At 44.2% G+C, this 16,405-nt stretch overlaps 1 protein-coding gene across 2 annotated transcripts in view; it reads left to right on the top strand.

The window, feature by feature from the left end:
- Positions 1 to 16,405, top strand: part of LOC109890783 (serine/threonine-protein kinase 4) — a 58,684-nt gene that overhangs the window by 2,791 nt on the left and 39,488 nt on the right. Inside the window, exons 2-3 of one of the 2 annotated variants that reach the window (XM_031824695.1) lie at positions 9,659 to 9,739; positions 12,272 to 12,406. In XM_031824695.1, coding sequence (XP_031680555.1) covers positions 12,402 to 12,406 — 5 coding nt within the window. In that variant the 5' untranslated portion in view covers positions 9,659 to 9,739; positions 12,272 to 12,401. The remainder of the gene's footprint in view (positions 1 to 9,658; positions 9,740 to 12,271; positions 12,407 to 16,405) is intronic. The other variant, XM_020482812.2, reaches the window with a different exon arrangement.

Genomic DNA, 16,405 nt, shown 5'->3' with positions numbered 1-16,405 from the left:
CGCCTTTATGCAAGGAGGAGCAGGAGGAGCACTGCCAGAGCCCTGCAAAATGACCTCCAGCAGGCCACAAATGTGCATGTGTCTGCTCAAACGGTCAGAAACAGACTCCATGAGGGTGGTATGAGGGCCCGACGTCCACAGGTGGGGGTTGTGCTTACAGCCCAACACCGTGCAGGACGTTTGGCATTTTCCAGAGAACACCAAGATTGGCAAATTCGTCACTGGCGCCCTGTGCTCTTCACAGATGAAAGCAGGTTCACACTGAGCACGTGACAGAGTCTGTAGACGCCGTGGAGAACGTTCTGCTGCCTGCAACATCCTCCAGCATGACCGGTTTGGCGGTGGGTCAGTCATGGTGTCGGGTGGCATTTCTTTGGGGGGCCGCACAGCCCTCCATGTGCTCACCAGAGGTAGCCTGACTGCCATTAGGTACCGAGATGAGATCCTCAGACCCCTTGTGAGACCATATGCTGGTGCGGTTGGCCCTGGGTTCTTCCTAATGCAAGACAATGCTAGACCTCATGTGGCTGGAGTGTGTCAGCAGTTCCTGTAAGAGGTAGGGATTGATGCTATGGACTGGCCCGCCCGTTCCCCAGACCTGAATCCAATTGAGCACATCTGGGACATCATGTCTCGCTCCATCCACCAACGTTGGACCACCGACTGTCCAGGAGTTGGCAGATGCTTTAGTCCAGGTCTGGAAGGAGATCCCTCAGGAGACCAACCGCCACCTCATCAGGAGCATGCCTAGGCGTTGTAGGGAGGTCATACAGGCACGTGGAGGCCACACACACTACTGAGCCTCATTTTGACTTGTTTTAAGGACATTACATCAAAGTTGGATCAGCCTATAGTGTGGTTTTCCACTTTAATTTTGAGTGTCACTCCAAATCCAGACCTCCATGGGTTGATGAATTTGATTTCCATTGATTATTTTTGTGTGATTTTGTTGTCAGCACATTCAACTATGTAAAGAAAAAAGTATTTAATAAGAATATTTCATTCATTCAGATCTAGGATGTGTTATTTTAGTGTTCCCTTTATTTTTTTTGAGCAGTGTATTTATAGGACTGTTTCTCTCTCTATCATTTGTATTTCATATACCTTTGACTATTGGATGTTCTTGTAGGCACTATAGTATTGCCAGTGTAGCTTCCGTCCCTCTCCTCGCCCCTACCTGGGCTCGGACCAGGAACACATCAACAACAGCCACACTCGAAGCAGCGTTACCCATCGCTCCACAAAAGCCGCGGCCCTTGCGGCGCAAGGGGAATAACTACTCCAAATCTAAACGTGAGTGACGTTTGAAACAGTATTAGCGCACACCCAGCTAACTAGGTAGCCATTGGTTACACCAGCCGTTAGGCTGATAGGCTTGAAGTCATAAACAGCGCTGTGCTTGCGAAGAGCTGCTGGAAAAACGCACTAAAGTGCTGTTTGAATGGATGATTGCGGGCCTGCTGCTACTCAGTCAGACTGCTCTATCAAATCAGACTTTATATATACAGTGGGGCAAAAAAGTATTTGGTCAGCCACCAATTCTGCAAGTTCTCCCACTTAAAAAGATGAGAAAGGCCTGTAATTTTCATCATAGGTACACTTCAACTATGACAGACAAAATGAGAAAAAAAATCCAGAAAATCACATCACATATCATCACATATCAGTATAAAAGAGACCTGTCCACAACCTCAAACAGTCACACTCCAAACTACACTATGGCCAAGACCAAAGAGCTGTCAAAGGACACCAGAAAAAAAATGTAGACCTGCACCAGGCTGGGAAGACTGAATCTGCAATAGGTAAGCAGCTTGGTTTGAAGAAATCAACAGTGGGAGCAATTATTAGGAAATGGAAGACATACAAGACCACTGATAATCTCCCTCGATCTGGGACTCCACGCAAATCTCCAAATTCTTTTTGCTCACCGTTCCTGTGATCATTTTGACCCCACGGGGTGAGATTTTGCGTGGATTTTGTTTCTGGTGTCCTTTGACAGCTCTTTGGTCTTGGCCATAGTGTAGTTTGGAGTGTGACTGTTTGAGGTTGTGGACAGGTCTCTTTTATAACAAGTTCAAACAGGTGCCATGTCTTTGTTTTTACAGAGACAGATCTTACGGACGAAACGCTCAACTCTGCTATTCTACCAGACTGCTTTTTTATTTGACGTATGGATCAAACGGTGGCTTCTGGTAAGACTGGGAGGTCGAAGTATGTTTCCTCATCAACAATTCCTGCTGTACCAAAGTTGAAAATATCTCAAGCTCTTGTCCTCCTGACCTGGAGTTTCTGATGCAAAAATTCCGACCCGACTATACTGTATGCCGAGTTCATTCACGTGTGTTATCACAGCTGTGTACATACCTGCAAAAGCAAACACCGAGGCGGCACTCAACAAACTAAACAAGATCGTTAGCCAGCAAGAATCCTCTCACCCGGAAGCAGTCTATTGTCGTGGATGACTTTAACCAAGCACATTTAAAGCACATTTTTCCAAAAATATTACCAACATGTATCCTGGCCCACAAGAGGTAGCGTCATGCTGGATCATGTACAGTATATACAAACATCTGTGATGCGTACAAAGCATCCCCCACTTTGGCCAATCAGATCATGTCTGTGTTCCTACTCCCGCCCTACAAGCAGCAACTCAAGAGGGAGCAACCAACACAGAGAATAGCGAGGTGCTGCGTAGAGGAGGCAGACTTGGTGCTGTGGGATTGTTTTGAAAATACTGATTGGAATATGTTCAAAGATTCATCCACTCAGGACTCATTCATCAACATCTTCAGTCACAGGCTTCATTAGGAAATGTGTTGATGTTATTGTGGGTACAACAATCTGGACATACCCCAACCAAAATCCCTGGATGAACCAGGTATTCCACGTATTCCTATCACTATCTACTAGTTTTAATGTCTATGGGATGATCGGAGATATCCGTACCATGCTGAGAGCCCGTACTGTAGCATTCAATGTCATCAGAAAGAACTCTGACTCAGTAGCGCACCATGTGTACAAGGCAAGCAGGAACGAGCTCTGCAAACCCATTAGGGATGCAAAAAGACCTCAGACTCAAACTTGAGTTGATGTTCGACAACTGACTCTGCATGTGCCAAGGACTACAGATTATCATGGGCAAATGCAAATCCAGCTGTCTGGTGCCTACCGACGCCTCCCTCCCAGACGAGCTCAACACATTCCATGCTCGATTCGAGACAGATTCATTTTTTTATAAAGCCCTTCTACATCAGCTGATATCTCAAAGTGCTGTACAGAAACCCAGCCTAAAACCCCAAACAGCAAGCAATGCAGGTGTAGAAGCACAGTGGCGAGGAAAAACTCCCTAGAAAGGCCAGAACCTAAGAAGAAACCTAGAGAGGAAGCAGGCTATGAGGGGTGGGCAGTCCTCTTCTGGCTGTGCCAGGTGGAGATTATAACAGAATATGGCCAAGATGTTCAAATGTTCATAGATGACCAGCTGGGTCAAATAATAATAATCACAGTGGTTGTTGAGGGTGCAACAGGTCAGCACCTCAGGAGTAAATGTAAGTAGGCTTTTCATAGCCGATCATTCAGAGTATCTCTACCACTCTTGCGGTCTCGAGAGAGTTGAAAACAGCAAGTCTGGGACAGGCAGCACGTCCGGTGAACACGTCAGGATTCCATAGCCGCAGGCAGAACAGTTTAAACTGGAGCTGCAGCATGGACAAGGGACAGCAAGGAGTCATCAGGCCAGGTAGTCCTGAGGCATGGTCCCCCAAGAGAAAGAAAGAGAATTAGCGAGAGCATACTTAAATTCACAAAAGACACAGGACACCGGATAAGACAGGAGAAATACTCCAAATATAACAGACTGACCCTAGCCCCCTACACAAACTACTGCAGCATAAATACTGGAGACTGAGACAGGAGGGGTCGGGAGACACTGTGGCCCCATCCGACAATACCCCCAGACAGGGCCAAACAGGCAGGATATAATCCCACCCACTTTGCCAAAGCACAGCCTCCACACCACTAAAGGGATATCTTCAACGACCAACTTACCATCCTGAGACTAGGCAGAGTACAGCCCACAAAGATCTCCGCCACGGAACAACCCAAGGGGAGGCCAACCTAGACGGGAAGATCACGTCAGTGACTCAACCCAATCAAGTGACGCATCCCTCCTAGGGACGGCATGGAAGAGCACCTGTAAAGCCAGTGACTCAGCCCCTGTGATAGGGTTAGAGGCAGAGAATCCCAGTGGAACCAGCCAGGCAGAGACAGCAAGGGCGGTTCGTTGCTCCAGTGCCTTTCCATTCACCGTCACACTCCTGGGCCAGACTACTCAATCATAGGACCTACTGAAGAGATGAGTCTTCAATAAAGATTTAAAGGTTGAGACCGAGTCTGCGTCTATCACATGGGTAGGCAGAACATACCATAAAAATGGAGCTCTATAGGAGAAAGCCCTTCCTCCAGCTGTTTGCTTAGAAATTCTAGGGACAATTAGGAGGCCTGCGTCTTGTGACCGTAGCTTACGTGTAGGTAAGTACGGCAGGACCAAATTGGAATGATAGGTAGGAGCAAGCCCATGTAATGCTTTGTAGGTTAACAGTAAAACCTTGAAATCAGCCCTTGCCTCAACAGAAAGTCAGTGTAGAGAGGCTAGCACTGGAGTAATATGATCATCATTTTTGGTTCTAGTCAAGATTCTAGCAGCCGTGTTTAGCACTAACTGAAGTTTATTTAGTGCTTTATCCGGGTAGCCGGAAAGTAGTGCATTGCAGTAGTCTAACCTAGAGGTGACAAAAGCATGGATGAATTTTTCTGCATCATTTTTGGACAGAAAGTTTCTGATTTTTGCAATGTTATGTCAATGGAAAAAGCTGTCCTTGAAACAGTCTTGATATGTTCGTCAAAAGAGAGATCGCCGAGGTCCTTCACAGTTTTATTTGAGACGACTGTACAACTATCAAGATTAATTGTCAGATTCAACAGATTATCTATTTGTTTCTTTGGACCTAGAACTAGCATCTCTGTTTTGTCCAAATTTAAAAGTAGAACATTTGCAGCCATCCACTTCCTTATGTCTGAAACATAGGCTTCCAGCAAGGGCAATTTTGTGTTTCATTGAAATGTACAGCTGTGTGTCATCCGCATAGCAGTGAAAGTTAACATTATGTTTCCGAATTACATCACCAAGAGGTAAAATACACAGCTCAAAAAAATAAACGGAACACTAAAATAACACATCCTTGAACTGAAATAATAAAATATTCTTATTAAATACTTTTTTCTTTACATAGTTGAATGTGCTGACAACAAAATCACACAATTATCAATGGAAATCAAATTTATCAACCCATGGAGGTCTGGATTTGGAGTCACACTCAATATTAAAGTGGAAAACCACTACAGGCTGATCCAACTTTGATGTAATGTCCTTAAAACAAGTCAAAATGAGGCTCAGTAGTGTGTGTGGCCTCCACGTGCCTGTATGACCTCCCTACACCGCCTGGGCATGCTCCTGATGAGGTGGTGGATGGTCTCCTGAGGGATCTCCTCCCAGACTGCTGGAGTGCTGACACACTCCAGCCACATGAGGTCTAGCATTGTCTTGCATTAGGAGGAACCCAGGACCAACTGAGGATTTCATCTCGGTACCTAATGGCAGTCAGGCTACCTCTGGCAAGCACATGGAGGGCTGTGCGGCCCCCCAAAGAAATGCCACCCCACACCATGACTGACCCACCGCCAAACCGGTCATGCTGGAGGATGTTGCAGGCAGCAGAACGTTCTCCACGGCGTCTCCAGACTCTGTCACGTCTGTCACGTGCTCAGTGTGAACCTGCTTTCATCTGTGAAGAGCACAGGGTGCCAGTGGCGAATTTGCCATTGGTGTTCTCTGGCAAATGCCAAACGTCCTGCACGGTGCTGGGCTGTAAGCACAACCCCCACCTGTGGACGTCGGGCCCTCATACCACCCTCATGGAGTCTGTTTCTAACCATTTGAGCAGACACATGCACATTTGTGGCCTGCTGGAGGTCATTTTGCAGGGCTCTGGCAGTGCTCCTTGCACAAAGGTGGAGGTAGCGGTCCTGCTGCTGGGTTGTTGCCCTCCTACGGCCTCCTCCACGTCTCTTGATGTACTGGCCTGTCTCCTGGTAGTGCCTCCATGCTCTGGACATTACGCAGCAGACACAGCAAACCTTCTTGCCACAGCTCGCATTGATGTGCCATCCTGGATGAGCTGCACTACCTGAGCCACTTGTGTGGGTTGTAGACTCCGTCTCATGCTACCACTAGAGTGAAAGCACCGCCAGCATTCAAAAGTGACCAAAACATCAGCCAGGAAGCATAGGAACTGAAAAGTTGTCTGTGGTTACCACCTGCAGAACCACTCCTTTATTGAGGGTGTCTTGCTGATTGCCTATAATTTCCACCTGTTGTCTATCCCATTTGCACAACAGCATGTGAAATGTATTGTCAGTCAGTGTTGCTTCCTAAGTGGACAGTTTGATTTCACAGAAGTGTGATTGACTTGGAGTTAAATTGTGTTGTTTAAGTGTTCCCTTTATTTTTTTGAGCAGTGTATACAATAAAATAGTGGTCCTAAAACGGAACCTTGAGGAACACCGGAATTTACAGTTGATTTGTCAGAGGACAAACTGATATCTTTCCGACAGATAAGATCTAATCCAGTTCAGAACTTGTCTGTGTAGACCAATTTGGGTTTCCAATCTCGCCAAAAGAATGTGGTGATCAATGGTATCAAAAGCAGCACTAAGGTCTAGGAGCACGAGGACACGTATACATTGTTTGTCTTCAGGAAGGCAGTGAGTTGCTGCGCAACAGCTTTTTCGAAAACATGGGAGGAAATGGAGATTCGATATAGGCCGATAGTTTAAAAAAAAAATTCTGGGTCAAGGTTTGGCTTTTTCAAGAGAGGCTTTATTACTGCCACTTTTAGTGAGTTTGGTACACATCCGGTGGATAGAGACGTTTATTATGTTCAACATAGGATGGCCAAGCACAGGAAGCAGCTCTTTCAGTAGTTTAGTTGGAATAGGGTCCAGTATACAGCTTGAAGGTTTAGAGGACATGATTATTTTCATTGTGTCAAGAGATATAGTACGAAAACACTTGCGTGTATCCCTTGATCCTAGGTCCTAGCAGAGTTGTGCAGACTCAGGACAACTGAGCTTTGGAGGAATACACAGATTTAAAGAGGAGTCCGTAATTTTATTTCCTAATGATTTTATCACTGCTGAAGTGAAAGCCATCCTCTCTTGGGGAATGCTGCTTTTTAGTTAGCTTTGCGACAATATCAAAAATAAATGTTGGATTGTTCTTATTTTCCTCAATTAAGTTTGAACAGTAGGCTGATCGAGCAGCAGTGAGGGCTCTTCAAATACTGCACGGTACGGTCTTTCCAAGCTGGTTGGAAGACTTCCAGTTTGTTGTGGCGCCATTTTCGTTCCAGGTTTCTGGAAGCTTGCTTCAGAGCTCGGGTATTTACTGTATTACCAGGGAGCTAGTTTCTTATGAGAAATGTTTTTTTGTTTTTAGGGGTACAACTTCATCTAGGGTATTGCGCAAGGTTAAATTGAGTTCCTCAGTTAGGTGCATAACGATTCCGAGCACATCCAGGAAGACTCGCTGCTCCGGAAGACCAGGTGCTTTCGCTTTCCGAGGCTGACGTGCGGAAAACGTTTAATTGAATACTCACAAAGCCGCTGGCCCAGATGGCATCCCTGACGCGTCGTCAGTGTGTGTGCTGACCAGCTGGCTGACGTCTTCTTGGACATCTTCAACCTTTCCCTGTCCCAGGCTGTAGTCCACACCTGCTTCAAGGAAACCACCACCGTCCCATTGCCGAATCAAAAACAAGATGACATGCCCAAATGACCATTGCCCCTTCTCACTCACCCCAGTCATAATGAAGTGCTTTGAGAGGCTGGTCATTTCCCACATCAAGTCCAGCATGCCAGGCAAACTGGACCTGCTATAATTTGCCTGTCGCTCCAACAGATCCATGGAAGATGCCATTTTTATCGCTGTTCACACTGCCATAACACATCCGGACATGAGGAACACCTATGTGAGAATGCTGTTCATTTACTACTGTTCAGTATTCAACATTGTTGTTCCCTCCAAGCTCAGAACCCTTGGTCTGGACACCGCCCTCTATAACGATCCTGGACTTTCTGATGGGCAGACCACAGGCTGTGAGGATTGGTAACAACACCTCCTCCCCACTGACTCTTAACATAGGGGCCCCCCAGTGGTGTGTCCTCCCTCCGATCCAAACGGTCCCAGACGTGCTAAATGGGATTGAAATCCGGGCTCTTCGCTGGCCATGGTAGAACACTGACATTCTTGTTTTGCAGGAAATTACGCACAGAACGAGCGGTATGGCTGGTGGCATTGTCATGCTGGAGGGTCATGTCAGGAAGAGCCTGCAGGAAGGGTACCACATGAGGGAGGAGGATGTCTTCCCTGTAACGCACAGCGTGTGACACACCACCCCAGACCATGACGGACCCTCCAGCTCCAAATCGATCCTCGGTGTAACGCTCATTCCTTCGACGATTAAACACGAGTCCGACCCCTGGTGAGACTAAACTGCGACTCGTCATTGAAGAGCACTTTTTGCCAGTCCTGTCTGGTCCAGCGACGGTGGGATTGTGCCCATAGGCGACGTTGTTGCCGGTGATGTATGGTGAGGCCCTGTCTTACAACAGGCCTACAAGCTCTCAGTCCAGCTTCTCTCAGCCTGTTGCGGACAGTCTGAGCACTGATGGAGGGATTGTGTGTTTTTTGTGTAACTCAGGCAGTTATTATTGCCATGATGTACTTGTCCCACAGGTGTGATGTTTGGATGTACCTATCCTGTGCAGGTGTTGTTACGCGTGGTCTGCCACTGCGAGGACGATCAGCTGTCCATCTTGCCTCCTTGTAGTGCTGTCTTAGGCATCTCACAGTATGGACATTGCAATTTATTGCCCTGGCCACATCTGCAGTCCTCATGCCTCGTTGCAGCATGCCTAAGGCACGTTCACGCAGAGGAGCAGGGACCCTGGGCATCTTTCTTTTGGTGAGTCAATAGAAAGGCTCCTTTAGTGTCCTAAGTTTTCATAACTGTGACCTTAATTGCCTACCCGTTGGTAAGCTGTTAGTCTTAACTTCCGTTCCACAGGTGCATGTTCATACATGTTTTATGGTTCATTGAGGAAGCATGGGAAACAGTGTTTAAACCCTTTACAATGAAGAGCTGTGAAGTTATTTGGATTTTTACAAATTGTCTTTGAAAGACAGGGTCCTAAACAGGGATGTTTCTTTTTTTTGCTGAGTTTACACACACACACACACATACATACATTCAGGCAACACACCCATCACAGCTGCTGATACCAGAATCTTATGATTGCAAAATTAACACTTTCCCTCCAATCCCCCCTTGCCAAAAACGCATGTAAATTAATTGTTCCTTCCGGTATTATACTTATGATAAAATGTTTAATCTATTTATACATTTACTTTGTATCTTTATCTTTTATTTCTTGTTGTTGCTTGGTCGAGGAGGAACCTGCAAGTAAGCATTTCTTTGGAACACCATGTGTATCCTGTACATATGACTAATAACAATTTGAAACTTTCTCCACCCTATAGGCAGCTAAAGAAGCTCAGTGAAGACAGTTTAACCAAGCAGCCAGAGGAAGTCTTTGATGTGCTAGAGAAACTTGGCGAAGGGTGAGTCCTGGACGTGTTTTGTTATTGACAGTTGGGGCTGAAATGCCATGTTTTAGTTCTGAGAAGCACCGCTAATCTCTCTCTGACTTACATTAGACTCAAGGAAGAAGAGCAACATAACACCACGTCATACGTGTCACTCATGCATTAAGCCGCTTCCTTGTTTCCTGTTACTCAACTTTGTTAGTGTCTGTGATTAACATGCCCTCTTGTGTTGCGTCATGAATGACAGCTGATCGGTGTATGAGTAAGTTGTGCTGCACGAGTCACTGTTAGGTTCTAATTTTCAGAGTAAAAACTCTACGGACACTATGAAAGCGCAACCAAGTTTATTCTTCCAATAGGATCAAAACACCTGCATTAGACAAACATTTTCACACAAACATTGATATTTAACCCTTTCTCCTAGGCTGAGTCTCCTCCTGCCCATCTGAACAAACATGGTATCTTTACTGCTAGGCATGAAACTAAGTAATACGGCCATAAACTTTTCTTTCTCCCTTAACGTGACCTGGCCTCGACCCCCCTTCATCACTAATCCATGGCTCTCTGCCCTTATTAATGCCTGCCACGTGATCGCTTCCCTGCACTCAGCACATTCCAAGTTTAATTTCACACACTATATACCTTCCTCCTACAGATAACCATTAAGTTCTGGTGTCGACCCTCTAACCTAAGCTCTCCCTCAGTGACATGAATACGTATATTTCATATTCTCAGAACCCAACAGTCCCTCTTGAACAATACCTTCCTACTGTTCAACTTACCATTGAAGTCGGAAGTATACATACACTTAGGTTAGAGTTATTAAAACTCGTTTTTCAACCACTCCACAAATTTCTTGTTAACAAACTAGTTTTGGCAAGTCTGTTAGGACATCTAATTTGTGCATGACAAGTAATTTTTCAAACAATTGTTTACAGACTATTTCACTTATAATTCACTGTATCACAATTCCAGTGGGTCAGAAGTTTACATACACTAAGTTGACTGTGCCTTTAAACAGGTTGGAAAATTCCATAAAATGATGTCATGGCTTTAGAAGCTTCTAAAAGGCTAATTGACATGATTGTGAGTCAATTGGAGGTGTATCTGTGGCTGTATTTCAAGGCCTACCTTAACTCAGTGCCTCTTTGCTTGACATCATTGGAAAATTAAAAGAAATCAGCCAAGACCTCAGAAAATACATTGTAGACCTCCAAGTCTGGTTCTTTCTTGGGAGCAATTTCCAAATGCCTGAAGGTACCATGTTCATCTGTACAAACAATAGTACGCAAATATAAACACCATGGGACCACACAGCCGTCATACCGCTCAGGAAGGAGATGTGTTCTTTGTTGCAAATAGTACAACTCAATCCCAGAACAACAGAAAATAACCTTGTGAAGATGCTGGAGGAAACGGGTACGATAGTATCTATATCCACAGTAAAACGAGTCCTATATTGACGTGACCTGAAAGGCTGCTCAGCAAGGAAGAAGCCACTGCTCCAAAACCGCCATAAAAAAGACAGACTACGGTTTGCAACCGCACATGGGGACAAAGATCATACTTTTTTGAGAAATGTCCTCTGGTGTGATGAAACTAAATTAGAACTGTCTGGCCATAATGACCGTTGTTATGTTTGGAGGAAAAAGAGGGAGGCTTGCAAGCCAAAGAACACCATCCCAACCGTGAAGTATGGGAGTGGTAGCGTCATGTTGTGGGGGTGCTTTGCTTCAGGAGGGACTGGTGCACTTCACAAAATAGATGGCATCATGAGAGAGGAAATTTATGTGGATATACTGAAGCAACATCTCAAGACAACAGTCAGGAAGTTAAAACTTGGTTGCGAATGGGTCTTCCAAATGGACAATGACCCCAAGCATACTTTCAAAGTTTTGGCAAAATGGCTTAAGGACAACAAAGTCAAGGTAATGGAGTGGCCATCACAAAGCCCAGACCTCAATCCTATAGAACATTTGTGCGCAGAACTGAAAAAGCTTGTGCGAGCAAGGAGGCCTACAAACCTGACTCAGTTGTACCAGCTCTGTCAGGAGGAATGGGCCAAAATTCACCCAACTTATTGTGGGAAGCTTGTGGAAGGCTACCCAAAACGTTTGACCTAAGTTAAACAATTTAAAGGCAATGCTACCAAATACTAATTGAGTGTATGTAAACTTCTGACCCACAGGGAATGTGGTGAAATAAATAAAAGCTGAAATTAATCATTCTCTCTACTATTATTCTGATATTTCACATTCTTAAAATAAAGTGGAGATCATAACTGCCTAAGACAGGAAATTTTAAATGTCAGGAATTGTGAAAAACGTACATTTAAACTATTTGGCTAAGTTTAAATGTATTTGGCTAAGGTGTATGTAAACTTCTGACTTCAACTGTAAATAAACTTGGAAATTACTTGTAAATGGACAAACAATGATAATAAAACATGAACACAAAATTAACATAACATTCACAGTGAGGTTTACATTCTCAGAGACTTATCGCCTCTGATCTATGATCACACAATCTTATTTCCATCTCTCATAGAACACTGATAATAATGTGTCCACGGATCCGTTGACTTCTCCCAGTTCAACATTCTCCTTCTGGTTCCTAAGAGAGTTATAGCACAAGACTTGCAACGCAACGAGAAACACAAAACATAACGGTATTAACAATGTGGTAAGCTATGCATAATTATATATGCATGCAAACCCAAAGTTTAATAACATGACAATTCTCATTCTCTATTCACCTGACTATGCCTTCAGAATACTTTTCTGCTGAGTTCGGCAAAAATGAAAGCCCTAAAAAGCCGCCTTATGCTTTGGCCCAGTCTTCCCCGTTAGACCACTGGATCCAAGAGGTGTTCCCAAGCCAAGGCACCTTACCTGAGACAAGTGCTTAACTCTAATCAACGCTACATCCTCTTGAGGTAACTCGGGCACTGAATAGACTTTTTTAAAATTTTACCTTTATTTAACTAGGCAAGTCAGTTAAGAACAAATTCTTATTTTCAATGACTGCCTAGGAACAGTGGGTTAACTGCCTGTTCAGGGGTAGAACAACAGATTTGTACCTTGTCAGCTCTGGGATTTGAACTTGCAACCTTTAGGTTACTAGTCCAATGCTCTAACCACTAGGCTACCCTGCCGACTTTCACATCTATGCCTCCAAAATGTTGTTTAGAGTACCCCAACATCTATCCTTTTCATGTGATCATTAACCAATACAGCAGCTAACCCAACTACGATGTTTAAAGTAGCTAGTCTCTCTCTCTTTAGCTCCGCTTCCTCTGTCATGGCGTTTTCAAGCTCACCCATTATGCAGCTGAACCTTACATCTCGGGAGAACTATGCATCCACTGAGGAGAGACATGACGATTTTCACCGTTGCAGGTGCTATAAGGAGTACTGTGTGTGGACCAGACCAACGCTGTCCCAACACCTGGTGTATCTTGATGTACACTCAATCTCCAGAATTCAGCCCGTGCCCTCGGTTATCTCCTGCTTCTCATGTGCTGCTTTCACCTGAGGATATACACACTGCGATGCATGGGTCACGTCCTGACAACATACATAGACTCCCCCCTTATGGCCAAATCACTCATTGGTCTCCCAATTACCAGCTACCAATTCCATGTGGCATGAGTCCTCGTAAACTGATATCCCAACAATGCTACTAAAGTGTTCTTCTACGGACACTATGAAAGCTTAACCAAGTTTATTCAATACGGCTGCATCAGACAAAGACATTTTCACACAAGCACTGATATTTAGCAATTTCTCATAGGCTGAGTCTCCTCCTACACATCGGTACAAACATTGTTCTTTACTGCTAGGCAGGACACTAAGTGATACAGACCATAAATGTTTTTATTTCTCCCTTAAGGCGACCTGACCTCAACTCCCCTCCATCACTAATCCATGGCTCTCTCCCCTTATCAATGCCTGCCACGTGTAATCACTTCCCTGCACTCAACACATTCCAAGCTTAGTTGCACCCACTATATACCTTCCTCCTATAACCCTTAACTTCTGGTGAAGACCCTCTAAACCTCAGCACTCCCTCAGTGACATAAGTGTATTTCATATTCTCAGAACCCAACAAAAGTAACCCCTACTACTACTAACATGGCCCATGACTATAGCCTCTTTCAATTACTGTCCCTACAGCGACTGCCGTGCATGTAATCTGTCAAGTGTTCGCCGGCTGTTCGAAATTGGGAAAGCGATTTTAATGAGTTGGAAGTATATCCAATCTAACAACTCTTGAGTCACAGGTTTCTTGAAAGTTTACCATGGTGTCTGAAATGCCAACACTATCTCTTCTACTCTCACCATGATCTGGGTATGTGTAACTTTCAATTTAACTTCATAGTCCCAATATTGCACAGTTAGCTGTCCTTCCTCCTATGAGCTATTTCCTGTAACAATATACATAGTCTGGGAATGATACCCCTCTATCACCACAACCTTAATTTATGAGCCCCAACAGATCACCACAAACACATTCCATCCCACTTAACAGCCCTATGTAAACATTTTGTCTCAACCACAGGCCTCATGTGTACCTCGCCTTCTACCTCAGATACTATTCTACCTAACCCGTAACACAATGGTCACTACTCCTAATGTACTTATAAAGTTATAAATATACTAAAACATACTCAAATAATTAGTCAATATACATCAGTCCCTCTAGAACAATGATCACTCTTATGTTCCACGAAACCTAAAAACATGTTGACTTAAAAAGGAAAGATGGGGAAAAAAGTATGTTTAATAATCCCCCCCCCCCCCCCCCCCCCCCCAATTCTCTAATAACCTCCCTGCCAGAGGATACTTAAAGATACGGTTTCTAGATCCTCCCTAGGCCTAATAAATTTGAGCAATGCCCCCACCCCTCACCATTTGAAAGCAACTCTCTTGATGTATCCAAATTATAACTAAAATATTTTATAAATTATCCAACCCAAATTCTGAATGACAGTCCTTAGTGCTTACTTTGACTTTATGACTCGATTTTCAAGCTCCTCAACTTAGCACACATCATCTGTTAGAATGTACATTTATAAGCAGAACCTTTTTTTGCCCGGTAAGAACTCTTCTCATTACAGCTCCCCTTTCTCCCTGTTTTCCTGTCGCAAGTGGCCTGGAGTTAGGTTCAAATTTTTCAGAGTAAATAACTCACGGACACTAGAGAAGCTTAACCAAGTTTAATTCTTACAGCTGTAATTCAGACAAAGACATGTTCCCATCATCACAAGTATGTATATATACTCCACTTTCAACACCCCTCCTCTCCAAACCTTGTATCTTATGGTTCGACAGGAAGAGGGTAACAGGATAATAAATCCCCCTTCAGGGGATCAGACCTGACCTCCTTACCTCAACCCCTCCTTCGCCTAATCCACAGATGGCCTCTCGTATCACCTATCGCATTCCCATGACTCCCTCCCGTCCACCCAGCACATTCCACAGCCACTCTGTCTTACTACAGAGAACCATTAACTTCTCATTAACTTCTCACTCCTTTATATACTATGCGTCTGATCTATCATGTCTTTAATATCTCAATGTTCAAAGTTTACCCCGAATCCAACACTGTTAATAAAAGATTGGTATCTCAGTGCATACTTAGTCTAAATTGTTCGCACTGTGTAGACCCCTTCTCCCTCGCTTATCATTCTAGCCAGTTTTCCTCAGATAGCGTCACAGTTCATCTTCCCAAGGTAACATGTAACTCTTGCCTGTCACATTTGATGGCCTTTGATACTGTCCCGATTTCAATATCCAAATAGATACATCTGTTTTTCCCACGTACACGAGTCTCTCATCCGCTATCACCATCCTCTCTGGTCCATTTTTCCCACCAGCACCCAGGAACAATAGAGAAATGTGTGTGATATTTCTCTCCACGCTCACTCAACATGCGTGGTCTCAGGACTGCTGCACTCCTGCTGCCGGTACCCAGGTTAATGGCTCGGACTCAGTGTTAAAAATCACTGTCGCATTGAACGCCTTTGTCACCCGTTGGCCACAAACACACACTGTTTGTGGCCAAATTATTCCTACATGCATTGACACCATCTGACATCACCTTCCATGATGAAAACAACACTTTAGTTCAATTAATTTCTGTTTCAGGAAATCCAGACAAGCATGGACTATATGACAAATTATTACATTCCCAATTTCTTAATAACATTATCTTGCGACAAACGTCAAAGAGCATAACATACTGTTACTGTTTGAAACCACTTTCAAAATTAGGTCATACTCCCTTATTTTACTGGCGACCTCTCGGAAGAGTTACCAGATCAGGAAGTTAGCACCCTAACCCATCGGGGAATCACACACTCCAGTAGACCCAATCTGGTGAAGTTTGTATCGAAAACAAAGACAAAAATGAAATCAGCAATACACATATCATAATCCATTTGGAGTAACTGTCATCCCTTATTAACATATATTTTTCCTTCTATATGCAGACTGAACAAAATATATTTGTATATTTACCCAAGGACCAGGGCTGCTGGTAATTTCCCCTTTGAACCCATGATTCACATCGTGAATCTAAAATAAACAAATATTTCCTTATGGAGTTCTCTCATTACTTAATGGTAGAATAGAGACTGGTGTTTCTCATTCATTTTATAATTATATCCCACCTGTTTCA

Source organism: Oncorhynchus kisutch, linkage group LG5, assembly GCF_002021735.2.
Source record: "Oncorhynchus kisutch isolate 150728-3 linkage group LG5, Okis_V2, whole genome shotgun sequence".
NCBI lineage: Eukaryota > Metazoa > Chordata > Actinopteri > Salmoniformes > Salmonidae > Oncorhynchus > Oncorhynchus kisutch.
The sequence above is the reverse complement of the archived record's forward strand: the minus strand, read 5'-3'. Positions and strand labels throughout refer to the sequence as shown.